This window comes from Acanthochromis polyacanthus, chromosome 1 (assembly GCF_021347895.1).
Source record: "Acanthochromis polyacanthus isolate Apoly-LR-REF ecotype Palm Island chromosome 1, KAUST_Apoly_ChrSc, whole genome shotgun sequence".
In the NCBI taxonomy this organism is placed as follows: domain Eukaryota; kingdom Metazoa; phylum Chordata; class Actinopteri; family Pomacentridae; genus Acanthochromis; species Acanthochromis polyacanthus.
In genome coordinates this window covers 53,181,806-53,197,358 of record NC_067113.1, presented here as the reverse complement: position 1 = coordinate 53,197,358, position 15,553 = coordinate 53,181,806, and the positions used below count along the sequence as shown (strand labels likewise).

Below are 15,553 nucleotides of genomic sequence, written 5' to 3'. Positions count from 1 at the left end.
GGTGTTTGTCTTGTATTCAGTCTGAAGACACGTTTATGTGGTAAGAAGATGCTGGAAAGTTACAAAATTGAAACGGTTATAAAAGTATTAAATAATTATCAGCTACTAGACAGAAACAAAATAGCCGTGTTGATAATTAATTATCAGATGGAGCACTATTCCAGTTTCTCCAACCTGAGGATTTGCTGCATGGTCTTCTTTGTTTTGCATAATTTTGACTACCAATTAGACATGCAAGCATTTTATACTGTTAATTAAAACAGATGTGTTGAAAAGAATAATCAATGAGGAAAAGAGTCATTTAAGGCAACTCTAAATGTGACAAGAAGCAGACTTTATCAGTAGATTATCCTTGAAAATCAAGTAAACTTATTTGCATTCCCAGTGAAGATTGATGTATTTTAGTGTATCATACAAATAGGCACAGAACATCAAGAATCTAAACACAAAAGAGCATTTCAAGGGCATTTTTTCCCAGTGCACACAAAGAACAGACAGTTAGTGGACCAAATTTGACAGAAAGTGTCTTGGATTAGAATCAATGACTCCGCCTTAATTAAGGTGGTCATTATTGATAATCGGCGTTCTGATAGAAACTGTAAAAACAGAGAGAATAACTTGCCGATGGTCCTTGAACTACTCATATGTGATGTTAGGAGAATTCATCAAATTAAAGCCAAAAATCATGATATTTCACCAAAGTGACTCTGTTCTAAAGCGCTCTTTTAAAATAACAAAAAATTACAATTTGTTCTCAGGGATTCTGCAAAAAAAAATAAAAAATCTGCATTCCTAAACACAACCAAGAAGCTATCAGTGACATAGGTACAACTAACAGCTGTGTGACAAAAATTCATGGACTTTCGGATGAACTGCAGGCTGTGTTTACACAGAGCAAAGAGGAGACGGGTATGGAAGCAGCTGAAAAATGTTAAAAAAAAAAAAAAAAAACGAGCATATGGACAGTCACCATTGTATAATTACTGCTAACACCTGCGGACAGTTGGAAAATGTTGCACATATTTAACCCTTAAAAAGCCGGGACCGAGTATACACGGTTCACGCTTACTCGTACACACAGCCGAAACCGAACATTCTTGGCTCAACATGTGTGACTTGTTTATGATTGCTAATTAACATAAAATATGCACACACCCATATGTTTAAGTCGATCTAAACATTGGCCCCAAATTTGCTTATTTCAAATGATAAAGCCGTATGAGCCGTTATAATGAAGCTCTTATCGGGGCCGCGTACCAGCCGAAATTCAATATAGTGAACGTCTACGACAATGCGACCTCGCAAGACTTGATCGATATTTTTATGGATTAGGTGGTTTTAGTATATGTTTTAGTATATGTACTTCTTCAGAAACATGGCCCTGTAAGGGTTAAAAAAAATCCAATAAGGAATGAAAGAAATTTAGTTTTGATTTTTTCTTATTTGTGACATTGCACCTGTGTCATACTGCACAGAAGACATTTTGGGGTTTTCTCTACTTCTAGTCACGACTGTGTTGTTTCCATAGAGGTGCAGGAGAAATTAAGCCACAGTGAGTGAAAATATGACAGGAGCAAAAAATGGCCAGAAACTGCTTGGAGTTCAAAAGGTCAATTTAAGCCATGTGATTGTATAAACTGTTTTTATGTTTTCTGATGTAGACATGTGGTAGTTTCATTTTAATTATGTCACGTTTTCAAGGTTAGATTTTAAATTTTTCCCTCATGCTTTCTGTTTGTCTTTCTACACACACTACCGTTCAAAAGTTTGGGGTCACCCAGGCAGTTTCATGTTTTCACTGAAAACTCACACTTTTATTAACATGCTAACATAACTGCACAAGGGCTTTCTAATCATCAATTAACTCTTCAACACCATCAGCTAACACAATGTAGCATTAGAACACAGGAGTGATGGTGGCTGGAAATGTTCCTCTGTACCCCTATGGAGATATTCCATTAAAAATCAGCTGTTTCCAGCAAGAATAGTCATTTACCACATTAACAATGTCCAGACTGTATTTCTGATTTATTTAATGCTAATTTAATTGAAAAAAACAAACATTTTTTCTTTCAAAAATAAAGTCATTTCTAAGTGACCCCAAACTTTTGAACAATAGTGCACATTCTGCCTTCTCTCTTCTGTAATTTTACAGTATTACATTTTTAAAAGCATCTTTCAATCATTTATTCACAGAAATTCCCAAGAAATATGCCAAGACAAAGTTAATCCAGCTCATTCTGGTTATGTGAACGCTGCTACAGTCTGTCACAGGAAACATGAGACTGCCACAGAGAGCCTGGGGTCCACATTCCTTCTACCCTTGCCCACGTTTGACCTCGCACACTGGACCACTGGAGCTGGGACCGACTTGACGTCGCCCCAACGCCAAGTCTACCTCCTCCACACCCTCTACGTAAACCGACATACACATCCTGACAGAACTAACAGCTCCCATTGTATCACCTCTCCCCGCAGGTGTCCGGACACATTAAGTCCGAGGAAACAGAATTGTTGTGACACCTGCAAGTGTTTGCACTCACTGCAGTGCAATTTCACCTGCTGGTGAGACTCCGTCGCAATAGAGCGATAACTCAATTAATATGGCACTTCCAGTGTACGCATATGCAGTTTCGCAACAAAGTTTAGAATGACTCATTCTTCCTTTTGGAATATGGGTCAAGTTGTGTCTGACAGAATTAATGTTGGTGATGTTCTCCTTGAAGAAGCATCTAGATTAAAGAAAAAACTTATTTAAGCAAATTATTAAACCTGTCATCTCAAGCATAAAAAAGCTTTAACATCAGGAGCCTGACAGAACTTCACAGAGAATGAAGGTTTGGGTATGCAGTGATGCATATAAATATATATATACAATTTTGAATCCCTTAGTCTTTAAAATTATTCACAGAACACAACAAACTGTAACTCAGTTCTGTTTCGCTGTGTTTCCTTCTTGCTCATCCTCACCCCTGCAGCTGTCTTTCTCTGCTACATGTCATTTTGAACTCTGCTCAAATGACTAAACCTCCACATTCCTGTCACTTTCGCACTCTCTTCGCAAACTCTCTACCCATCCATCCATACATCAGCCCTGCCCTTCAGCCTCGCTACGCACACACAGTCTTGGATGATGTTTATAAATAGACAGATTTGAGAACCCCCTCTGGCCAAAATGTCCAATTAACGTCAATCTGGACGCCTACACGAGCAGACTACTGCTAGTGCTGTACGCAGTACTAGTCTCCCTGATGGCTACACACTGTCCAGTGTAGTCTGAACACTGCCATTAACAGCTCTTATGTCTCAACGCAGCTCCATTAAAGGGCTCGAGAGAAGCCATCTCAGGCCATCATGGGTCCACTTTTGTTAGTCCTCTCAAAATATAACACATCAGATGGGCTTGTGGTGTCTCACCACGGATATTTGATGCACTTGAAGCCTCAAGTGTGTGATTAGGATAAACTGGCTTACCTAGTCCTCAACCACAATTTTAGTTATTCATGGAAAACTTATATTTAAAAAAAATACTAAGGGTTAGTCTTTAAACTGTAGTGATATTTTTGTATTATTTAAGTAATCATTTGTATTGGTGAATTTGTTTAAACTTCTCAACACCAAGCAGTTTTGGGGCGTTTTTTTTTCTCATCACATTTTTCACCACAATATAACACAAGATTATAATTTATTGTCACTGCACAAACAAAATGTAGTCTTTACGCACCCCAAATTGTCAGGTATCTGGGGTCAGTCACTGTGCTCGAAGGCCCAACAGTGGCAGCTGGTCAGTGCAGGGATTTGAACATGCAACCTTCTGCCTTCAATATAAATACCTGCACTTCTATGGAAACAGCACAACCACGGCTAGAAGCACAGAGAATTAGAAAAAGCTATGAAGCTATGAATCACAAAAAAAGAAAAAAAAAACAGAAGTTGAAATTCTTTAATTATTGATTTTACGAAATGGTCAATTAATTCCATCCAGTCTGCATAAACACATCCTGTAGCTCAGTCGAAAAGTTGCAGATTTTTTTTGATGTGACTGTTGGTCACAGCAGAGTCACTAATGGCTTAAAATTTGCGCCAAAGTGTGCAGAATTTTCAGTTTTTTACAGAAACTGGTGAATGCAAATTGATTTTGATGAAATATCACAACTTTAAGTGTAGGCGTGGTTAAGTTCCCCACTGGAATGGCACATGAAAAGTAATGCACAAACAGTCTGATGATTCTGTTTTTGAACATTTCTGGGTTTGATAAATGCTATAAATTTAGTGCAACAACATGCCTTCCATGACAGCAGGTTTTGGGGTACAGAGGGTTGATAAAATGATCAGGTTGTTCTTGTAGCGCGATCACACATCCAGGCCATGTAAATACTCAGGAACCACAGGTGACAGGAGCCTCAGTGTTTAATAACCAACTTTCAGTCACACACAACCTTATTCTTGAGACTTCTTCCATTTCTCTGTCTCTCTGCTCTTGTGTATCTTCTGCTCTTTTTGGCTTCCCAGTACTTTACAGCACACTTTATTGGCTCTCTACATATGTGTGACAAAAGCTTATGAATAAATAAACCTAAGGGGAGCTCGATTTACAATGCAGCCTTAAAGTTCACTCCTATAGCTCTTCATTTTTGGTATACAGATGTGCTGCCAAACAGGGCCCTCGTCCAAACAGCTGTTAGCTATTCCCAAGGTTGCCTGGGCAACGGTGCAATGGAAAATTCTTGGGAATTTCCATGTGGCAAAGGATTGCGAGCAAAATAATACAGGACTGGGGCTGCGTCTCCCACTACCCTCCCTCCAAATCTTCTCTTCACATACGTTAGACTGTGTACAAGTATCTTATTTCTGAAAGGAACGTACTCTGAGAAACCTAAACCGGACACTAAAGAAAACTCAGAGGCCATACATAAGTGAAGGGGTCAACAAAACTTCAGTGAACGAGTGGAGGGGAGATTTATGAGCGACATTACCCCCCCTTCTGTCCTGTATCTTTATCTGTATGTCTGAGTCAGGACATTAAACGCCCCTTCCCCAAAGACAGCGGCCTTAGCTAAATATAGCCAGATCTGAGAAAGGGGGAGCACGGGGGAAGGAGTGGGTGAGAAGGCGAGAGAAGAGTGGATGATAAAAAGAGATGTGAGAGGAAAAGAGCAAAAGAAAAAACTGAAAGAATGGGTAAAAGAAGGTAAAAGTGAGAGTCAAAACTCAGCTTTATCCATATCAGAACACATTTTGCATACTTGCATGTGTAACAGATATAACCGTCAGCTGCCTGATTCTGGGCAGGAGCATGCCTCCTGAAATATACCTGCTAGCACCAACTCCCTTATGGCCAAGAGGTGCAAATCACAGCCTAGGAAACCCTAGACAGCCTCGAGCTGATCATTTCCATCTGCCGCTCATTACATTCGATTTATCCTCTTCAAATCTCCCCATATTACCACTTTAGGTGTGACACCGGAATAAAAGCCGAAGAGAAATCTTCTTTTTTTTTTTGGTTTTCCCGTTGTCTTATATTAGATGACACATTCTTTATCCCTCTGTCTCTGCCAAAGCAAGAAACAAGAGTCGAAGGCTCCGTGATTCAATCAAAAAACAGCCTGGAGGCTTTTCCATTGACTAAAATAAAATGGAATTTGTAAAAATAAAATAATAATAAGAAAATACAAATGTGTTGGCCACCGTGACTGCAGCCAGAGTGATTTTCCAGGGATCTATGCACATTTTCTGGTTTAAACCTTTCTAGCACAATGATGACGTGAAGCAAATGTAAAAGCATCAGCAAGTTCCCTTTGCTGCAAGCTAAACTTTTAGATCATGACGCAAGTGTCCGATCACAGCACGGCACATTAAAGTCATGATTAACATGATCGTCATATTCAAAAGGGTTTTTGTTGTAGCCCACATTACAACTTATGAATAAATTCCTTAGCAGCAGTAAGTGCAAAGTCTGTGGAATCCAGAGGACATCTGGTCACGAAACAAGGCATATGTGTGGTTGCATGTGGAAACTGTGGCGTCGTCATTGCAGGCCATTGTTGCTGCTGCCAGTCACTTGGGATGAAACAAGTATCGAGAAAATACAAAGACATTGAACAATACAAAGAAGGGAGAAAATTAAACCTCTATCAAAGAAATTACACCCGATTCAAGAAAATTCTCAAAGATACACCGAAAACAGACGATGACACGGATGACTCATTTTCCCATGAAAAAATAAAAGAATAGGTGGACATTTTGATGAAAAGACTGGTACCACTTTCATATCTGTTTGGTAAATATGACGCTTGAGTAAGCTGCTGGTTAGCTGAGACTGCTTTAAGAAGAAAACAGAGGAAAATATCACAGTAAGAAGACAAAAAAGCACCTCACTAATTAACATTTTCTATCTGATTTGTAGGGTATTTATTTGAAACTACCATAGCTCTTGTTCAGTGTCAGCTGTGATCAGCTTCCTGACCCCTGCAACCCTAAAAAGAATAAGAGAATATAGCAAAAAATGCATGGATGGGTATGAGGCTGCATCAATATATTAAATTACAGCATGTTGTAAATTTTTTCTTTCTTCAGTTTATTGTCAATTTATTTATTCACTCTGTACAAGACTGTGTTTGTGGAGTCATGACGTCAGCTGTTTTGGTCTTAACTTATCGTTTGAGGGAACTCAGTTGTAGGAAATGTAGGCTACGGTGGAGTCCAATTCAGTTCAAGTTTCCAAAGACCCACAACTCAGCAAACTGACGACATCCACGTTAAAAATGTGTTGACATCAATACTTTTAGCTAAAGCACGTTTCTATTCCACTTTACTGTGACATTTTTTTTCCTTGTATATCACTATGTAATCATTGTATCATAACAGCACTCATTTTTGACTCCAGTCATTGGGCAGCTTCACTTGGCACTAAAGTTTTAGGCGATAGTGACCACTGGCGTGTTCAACTGGAATCAATGTAGAAGTTTCCAAGGCTCCAAAAACATGTGAGTACTTCAAGTTATTGGAGAACAAAACGATGGTTTGTATATTGTGAAAAGCACGAGCACCTTCAGATAAAACACACAGGAGGCGCTTTATGTCTGTTCGCTTCTCTCCTGCTCTCTGTGCTCACATATACTGCATTCTAATAGAGCTGAAATCCCAGTAAAATTGTTCTTATTTACATATTTTTATGCTTCTGTCACCACACAACGGAATGATTATGAAAAAGAGAGTGAAATGAGGCTCATTGAGACGACAAATTAACCATCACACACTTCCAAGCTGCTGCTCATCACCACTAAAACCCTGATTTTATCAGCACAACATCGTCTGACAAACTCACTACATATAAATTAAAGACAACAGCTGTGCTGTGCATTCAGATGTATCTTAATAAAATTCAAACAATAAGGAGAAAAGGTGTTGCTTTGGCTGGCTTTTAAAATATCCACCGTATCCGTGTTGCACTTTGAGTCATTCCATGTCAATTCAACAAATGCTTGTTGCACCACTTTCTCAGATCCTCCCAAAAAATTTTTTGGGCTTTATTTGGGTAATTTTATGAACAAATGCAAAGTATTATGGTTATAAACATACAGTATAAGCAGTAATGATCTAATCTAATACCCATAGTCAGTCCAAACTTAATCCTCGCCTATGATTTTAGGGTTTTAAACTACTAAAAAAAGCAATTTATACTCCTTTTACATGGTCAGAATTTTTTCCCCTTCCAAAACTTTTACCCTTCTGGTGAGAAAAGTATAGAAATGAATGAAAATAAAAAAATACTGGACTGTGGAATTTCCCAAAATATCCTTATTATTTCATGGGCGACTTTATTTTGGGTTTTTCATGCCTCTATTTTAGGACTTATTCTTGTGAAAAGACATTGAAAGAATGAATTTTCTTCTTTACTAATGAAAGTTGCATAAGCTAAAAGTTTTAAAACATTAAAATAAAGCTTATTTATTGATTTATGGGCTGTTGAACTCAGGTGTAGACCCAAAATAGCCTAACTTTAGGCATTAAAAAGTGCATGTGGGATACATGGTACGCGGTTCAAATTTTTTTTGGAGGAACTAGTATGTGTGAAGTATGTGTGAACTTACTTTCATATTTGTTTCTTGTGCCAAAGATGAGCAACTGCTGAATCAATTTACTATACATTTTGATCCTCGTTTTTGTTTTTAGGAACCATTTACATGACCAACTAAAGATGAAAGATGAATCTGAAGCATCAGCATCGTAGTATAAGTTACAAAGGGCATATCTGAAGTTAATTATTATATAGACATTGTTTTTTCTTTCATACAGTAACTGAATAAGAAGAAATGGCATCACTCCCAGACTGCATTCTCAGGACAGCCTCGGTATCGTATTTGACTTATCAGCTGAATTTGAAGATTTGCAAGTGAAATTCATGCACCCAAAAGGTCCCAGCAAGAAGTTCACATGGCCTAGAAAGGATGACGTAGTGTGGGTGCCTACAGCCCACATCCTCTGTCCAATCACTGCTCCTTCAACACGCCGTGGTGGACAGTACCACATATCTGGTGCAGATGATGGCCTGATTTCAGAGAAATTCAAGCAGTTCAAAGGACAGAAATAGTGGTGTGATAAGTTGGGGACAAATTACATGTTTTACATGGGACCTAAGGCAATATAACTCATTTTAACTGCAATATATTAGTTAGAATTCCTAAAAAAACGCCTATAAAACATAGTGCATTTCTTGGTTAAATTGGCCATGAAGGATTCAAGAAACAATGTTGATACTTCAGATATCAATTATTCGGATGTTTATTGTTATACAGACAAAGTTTCATGTTTCTACTCCATGTCCCACATTGGTTTCTGTGCCAATATATGTATGGTGTTTTTCAGTCTGTTTCATAAATAGGCATCGTTTTGAGGTCTAAGGAGACTAGCTAGCTCTTGGATATTTTTAGGTTAGAGAGAACTTTTAAGGTACTTTGAGATTTTTATAACATATGAACCTTGTTACTTATTAAAATTTGTGAAAAAAATGCCTAAATTCTTGAAAAATGCCATTTTCGCCAAATTTTTAAATTGCCCTGTACCACAGAGAAATGGGTATATTCATTCCAAATTTTTTTTTTCCTGCTCTATTGTTAAGGTGTTTGAACCCTTCAGATCACTTGTAAGTCTATATCATCAGTCAGTTCCCAGTATTATCTTCCTAAATCAAGCCTTTCTACCTAACATATCAATTTCCGAGTGGAAAAATAGGGATTTAAATATTTTATAACTTAGCAAATAGCAATCATATGATGTTAAAACTTTGCAAGTAATCTATTCTTATGTTGGGATAGTTAAAAAAAAAGTTTGGAGATGATCAGAGGAGGTCATGCAACAAAATTTCCTCAGATTTGTTGAAATGAGATGGAATGACTCCTTTGTTCAATATGCAAACTGAACATTTTCACTTTAAGGTGTTTAATAGATATTTTTGGAAATGCATTACTGATTTAAGTAATGAACCGTTTTTTTCTATTTATTTATCATGCTGGGGTTTTCCTTTTACATATAATGCTTCAATAAAACAATGACATACAGTTTATAGCTGGGATAGGTTCTAGCCCTCCCACATCCCCAGTGAGGATTAAGCTGTGTAGAAATAATGGATAATGGACGTACAGTTTACTACAGCAAGATTAACTTAAATTAAATGCTCATTTTGCATACTTTCAAACTGTCACTAAACACAAAGGTAGGTTTTACTCTGTGTAAGGTTCTAATGGTGAATTACAGCAGCACAGCACAATGTATGAACACCTGAGAAGACATACAAGAATTTTTTTGGAAGATGCACAACAAAACGTCCATGCTGTAAGTGTCATCTATTCATAAGTAGAGAGAGTTTTTTTTGTGCTTGTAGCTGCTACATATGCTTAAAAAGCTCAAAATTCTACAATAAATTAACTTAAAGAAAATGGTGAATATGATGCTTTTGTTTTGGGATAAAAAGTGCACTACTTGGTAAAAAGTAGAAAGTGAAATCAAGCCACAGCCTTCGATGAAAATCCCCTTTGCTCTGTTTCCAAAACAGAGTGTAATAATGTTAAAGTTTTTTTGCTTTACTATATTACGCTCCATAAGTATCCTTCCCTGAAACCATAATTTGGAATGCTAACATTTTGGTTTCAAAAGGAAATAAGCATAAATCTCAAGATGTCAAAATATTCCTTCAAAGTAAAAAAAGAAAAGATGTTGATGTCTTCCCTCTGAGCCTGAAACTTGACCTTGTTCTGTATAGACTTATTCATAACTGCCCATGTTGCTCTCTGTTCCGACAAAGCACCTCCTCACATTATGCCCACTGATCGCCGGAGACGAGGCCGCAAACACGAGAAGCATGGCTCTTAGCTGGTTGAGCATGAAATCTAGTTAGCCTTAAAAAAAAAAGCAAGTGGAAGAAACAGAGCAGAGGGTGACAGAAACGGTGGAAAAAGAAACAATGGTGACAAACTGTGTCTGAAATCCAGAAAGAAGCTAGTCTTGGATTGGGGGGCAGAATTCAGCACAACGTTGTGGCACACTGTGACAAAAAGATTTGGGCATTTCTTGGGTTTTTGCACGCGAGCAGAATTCATTCATCAAAATGCTCACATACAATTTACATATGGGATCCAGCAGGCCAAGCAGTCCTTTTTTTCTCTTCATCTCCATCTTTTTTTTTCTAACCTTCATGATCTCTCGGCGTGCTAGATGGCGCCAAGATCTCTGGGGCGCAGTCTATGACATCAGACTTTGCATTTCAGATTCGATGATGTTAATCATCTGCCTCTGGGTGGCAAAAAAAGAAGAGGAGGAGAGAAAAGAACAAGAGAGGGAGCTGGACGGAGAGAAGATGGACAGCGAAAGAACAAGACGGAAATGGAGAGCAATGAGACAGAGAGTGAGAAGGGATGAAGGGAGGGCTGAGAGGAGGAGGAGGAGGAGGAGGAGGAGAGGGGACATGAAGATCTGAAACAGACAGATGCTGGCATGTGAGGTTAGTGATGAAGCCCAGAGATAGTCACACTTTAAGCCATGAGACAGGGAGGTGAGAAAGAAAGACAGAAAGAAATATACTGTACATATTCTGGGATGATTCAGTCACATACTGTCTGTAAATGTCTTATTTCAGTCACAAACAACGAGCTATTTAAGACCTCGCTTCATCCACATTCCTAAATATCCTGAAGGAAAACACGCCAGGTCAGTCTCGCCATCCTTGCCCCTTCTAGTTTCTTGTCTTCTCTCGGTGACTTTCACCTTGAGGAGTCAATGTGAAGCTTGTCACTCAAAATCACCATCATGACAGCCGAGACTTAAGACTGTCTGCTCACGATGAAACAGTGAGAATTAAAGGAAAAGGAAAATTTAGTCTGCTTTTTGTCAGAGCTGAGGAAACCGCAACAACAATGATGAATGCAATATTTGATCCTGCCATCCGTTCTCCTAAATTGACTTCTCATAATTCAAACAAACAGAGTCAACAGCATCAGTGACTGTGGCCCTGCTGTTTGCCAAGCCTGTGTGAATACCATGTACACAGCCCACAGATCAATCCACTTAGTGCTCATGAAATATAGGGAGTGGGCAGGCCACTCTGCTAGTCTGACATCATTGTGCTCGGCCATTAGGCTAAGTGCCATCATGGCTGTGGGACCGTACTTGGACTGCATTCAAAAACCAAACCCCGTCATCCTGGCTCCCGCAGAACCATCTGGAAAATCTTAAACCTGTTGATTAAGTGTGAGGTGCAGCACGGTGGCCGAACAGCCTCGAACACCGACTTGTTTGTTTCATTTGGGAGCTGTATTCCAGTGACCGTGGATATATCGCCTATTAATGCTGTGCTGCAAAAATAGAGGGTGGGAGTCAAGTTTAGACGGGGTGAGTGAAACCTCGACTGTGCCACTGATAGCTCTGCTCTGATCCAAGTTAATCTCCTGTAGGAGTCATCACCTCATAGTTGGAAGGCAAACCATGAAGACGTTTGCAATGAAGAACAGAGCAGAGCTGAAATACTGGTCTGCATGTTGGATGTGACAAGTGCTTCTAATTTCATTTGGAGAAGGGGGATGTTACATAATTTGTGACAATGGAGCACAAGGTACAACTACAGATCAACTGCCAATATCAATATCGGAGCTGATATTTGGAACATGCATACATTTGTATTAATAATTAAAATCTTGTTGTTTGTTGAAATTCCTTCTTTGATTGTTTGATTAGCTTCAGTAGTTTTAAAATTCCTCTTAAAAAGCTTGTTATCATGTACACTGGCAGTATAAATTTGGACATTTGGAACTGACTGTACCGGAAGGAAATGTCTTAAGAAAACTAGGAATGAGATGAAGCAGGTGTGTTTGTTTCTTCTACCACTGTTTTGGGTTGTAGCTGCAATTGTTTCTTTCAAAATCCCCAGCTGAATGTCTTTTTTGATGAAACAGAGACAGTGTTGATTATGTAAATGGTGTGGCCACTTAACAGAAAAGTAAAGTTGGAACTTTTCAACATTTATCCTTCAGTGTTGATGAGCTTTTACTCATGTTGTGTAACCAATCAGACAGTGCTTTAACAGAGAGGTGACGCATCAGAGTCATAGGAGCCCATTTCCTCAATTAACTTTTTGTTTGGAATTAGTTCAAAAAATGTCAATAAAGAGTGCCAATAATCTGAAAAAATGCTGAGTGTTGTGTCTGATAATCAATCAGGCTGTTAGTCAGTCCCTAGTTATGGCAAAATGCTCAACAATTGCCTGCTGAGAAACCATCTGGTAAGTTTTGACTAAATATCAGCTAATGTCTTCACAAATCAACTAAACTTTACACCTAAAAATAGTCCAAAAAACATACATCACAACTTTAGAGAGCCCTAAGCAACCTCAACTTAAACCCAACAGGCCAAAGGTCAAAGATGTTCAATCACAGAAGTAAGAAAAACATCAATATTTCTAATTAAAGCTGAAGTATTTGTCGTCAAATGATTATTCAATCATCAACTAATAACTTCAACTCTATTTCATTTTTGACCAAACGGTTTTGAACAGCATGCGTTCTTGGAGTCTCCACGTGCATGCACTGTTAAAATAAATCAGATCCATTACAAACAACAGCTCAGACGTGTCTCCCTCTGAACTGTGTGTGGACATGGGGAAGAAAAAGTTCAGACATCCAGAGCTCTGCTGGGATGATTCATGTGACAGCCAGCCACATGTCACACTGCTGCAGGCTGGTAATAAAAGGACAGTGGCTTTAAAGATCATGTTTCACAAAGTGAAGTTGCAGCCTCAGTAATCTGCAATCATTATCATCATCATCATCACCACTTGGGGAAGAAGAGGGAAAAAGGCGCTTTCTGCTCCTGCTGAGTCGCTTCAAAGAATTTTCCACCGACTGTAAATCGCCAACTTAAAACTGAATGCAGAATCTTGTAGCGATTCCACACATTTTACATCTAAATATATCTTGATTCTGTCAAATTACACTCTCGAAAACGCCAAAGCTGTCATTTCTACTATCACCCAGGACTTTGAAAAGCCAACAGGCTGTTTTGAAGCTGTACTCACATCTGCGCTGTTGGGAATTGTCCAGTCGACACAGACGAGATGGTTGTCAAGAGTAAGAGTAGAGACAATGAGTAATCCATAGCTTTGTTAATTTCCCCTAAAACAGGATCCAGAGAGAGGAGGGAAGATGCACAAACAATAATAAGGGGGAAAAAAATGTTCACAAATCCACAGCGGCTGTGCGTACTTCTCAGCCAAACGCCTCACACCGCCATCGGTGCGCGTTTGGAAACAAATCTCATCTGGTATCTATGTTCCCCCCCACCGGTGGAGTTGAGGAGTGTGCTTTTTTTGGGTTCAGCGAGAGTGTGTGTGACTGTTAAGTGAGTGTCTCAAACTGCGATAGGCTATTAGAGCAGATCTACAGCGTGTGTCAAGAAATAGAAAAAGGAGAAAAAAGGGGGAGGGCGCATAGAGAGAGCTTTCAGCTCGGCCCGGCAGAGCGGTGCCACTCCGCACACTGCAAGAAATATCCGAACCGACGGCTCGCTGCGTTAAACACGTGGGAAAGTGTGTTAAATCGGTTTTGAGCTTGTCATGTTTTATTCATTTTAACCCTTTATGGAAGAAATATTTCAGTCATAATCTCTAAATGGCTCAGAAGCTACCTGTTAGTGTATGCTTTCAACAGAAATTCACATATTTTAAGGAAAAAGGGGAAAAAGTCGATCGATTTGTGCCAATTACGCAAACTCCCCTTATTAAAAAAACACGTGAAAATAATATTAGAAGACACAGTATGGACAACTATGAAGTGCAGAGTGATGTAGAAGACATTTTTTACAGTGTGTGTTTTAATGTTTGCGTTCCTGACGCACAAATGGGTTTCCGGGCCCCTCTCTAACCACCACAGGCAGCAACTATTACGCATGGCTCTCTCTCCGTTGGAGTCTCACCAAGCACCGGACAAACACCGCCTCGGCATCTCTCAGCAACATGCAGTCACCCTCCTGTCTGCTGTCTTCAGTGTCCATTCAGAGTAATATGCAGGTTTCTCTTTATCAGCCCCATAAAACCCTCTATGGCCTCCAGCTGATGGTTAAAGATCAACCAATACAAACAAGAGTCATTTTAGGTGTTTGTTAGGGGTGCTCTGATCATTTTTTGTTCCCAATCCATATGGATTTAATATCTAGTATGTGACAGTATGGAGCCACAATCCATTAATATTTTGCTGTCATGGTTACACTCGATGGAGTTTGTTATATTTTACTACTAAGGCAATGAGAAGAGCCTGGTAGCTCTGTGTTGGTAGAGCGCCAGTAAAGGGGCACCATGACAAAGACTTCTTTGACTCTTAACTCTCACAATCTAAGATTCACGCTGACTTGTGACATTTTTTACTACATTAATCAATTCTATTTGTTCTTTCCTTTTAAGTAATGTTTTTATATACTGTTGTTCTTCGGCAGTCGTATGAAACAACCACTTTGATTTTAATTGCCTGTATTGTATGAGCATGTGACATCTTGATGATGTCATGGGTGAGGGGCAGTTCAACTATGACAGCAGCGCTTGTATATCCAAGTGACATATGCAACGAAGACTGTTCATAGCTTGTATCATGTATCTGTGGCTTTAGAAAGCATATGGGCATAATGTAAATATCTAGTGTGCTTAATTTGCATTGTAAATTAATCCAATACTGATTTATAATCCTGCACTTATGAAGAAAACTAGTCAATATCCAACATTTACATGAGAGCGGACATGAACAAAAGTAATGAAAGGTTTGTGTTTCGTTTTGTGCCGATTCCAATTAGTAAAAAATTGGCTTAATTAGCTCCGATTCCAATCTTAGGAAGGTGACATCCCTGCTTTTTTGTTTTTGTATACCATGTTAAAAACGAATACATTTTCCACTTCTCCACAGCCTACAAACTCGTCAGACTGTTTTTGTTATTAAGAAGCATTTTAAATTTCACTCCTATAATGAGCTGCGCTCTCCAAATTAAACCCTCCAGAACGGTTGTTTGATGGATTTTGTTC

The 15,553-nt window shown here is 38.9% G+C and overlaps 1 protein-coding gene across 1 annotated transcript in view; it reads right to left on the bottom strand.

Moving 5' to 3' along the window:
* Positions 1–13,982, bottom strand: part of cacna2d1a (calcium channel, voltage-dependent, alpha 2/delta subunit 1a) — a 129,362-nt gene extending 115,380 nt beyond the window's left edge. The window contains 1 exon segment of the mRNA XM_051949713.1: positions 13,565–13,982. Within this exon segment, the coding sequence (XP_051805673.1) occupies positions 13,565–13,644 (80 nt within the window). The 5' untranslated portion in view covers positions 13,645–13,982.
* Positions 13,983–15,553: the final 1,571 nt, after the last annotated feature.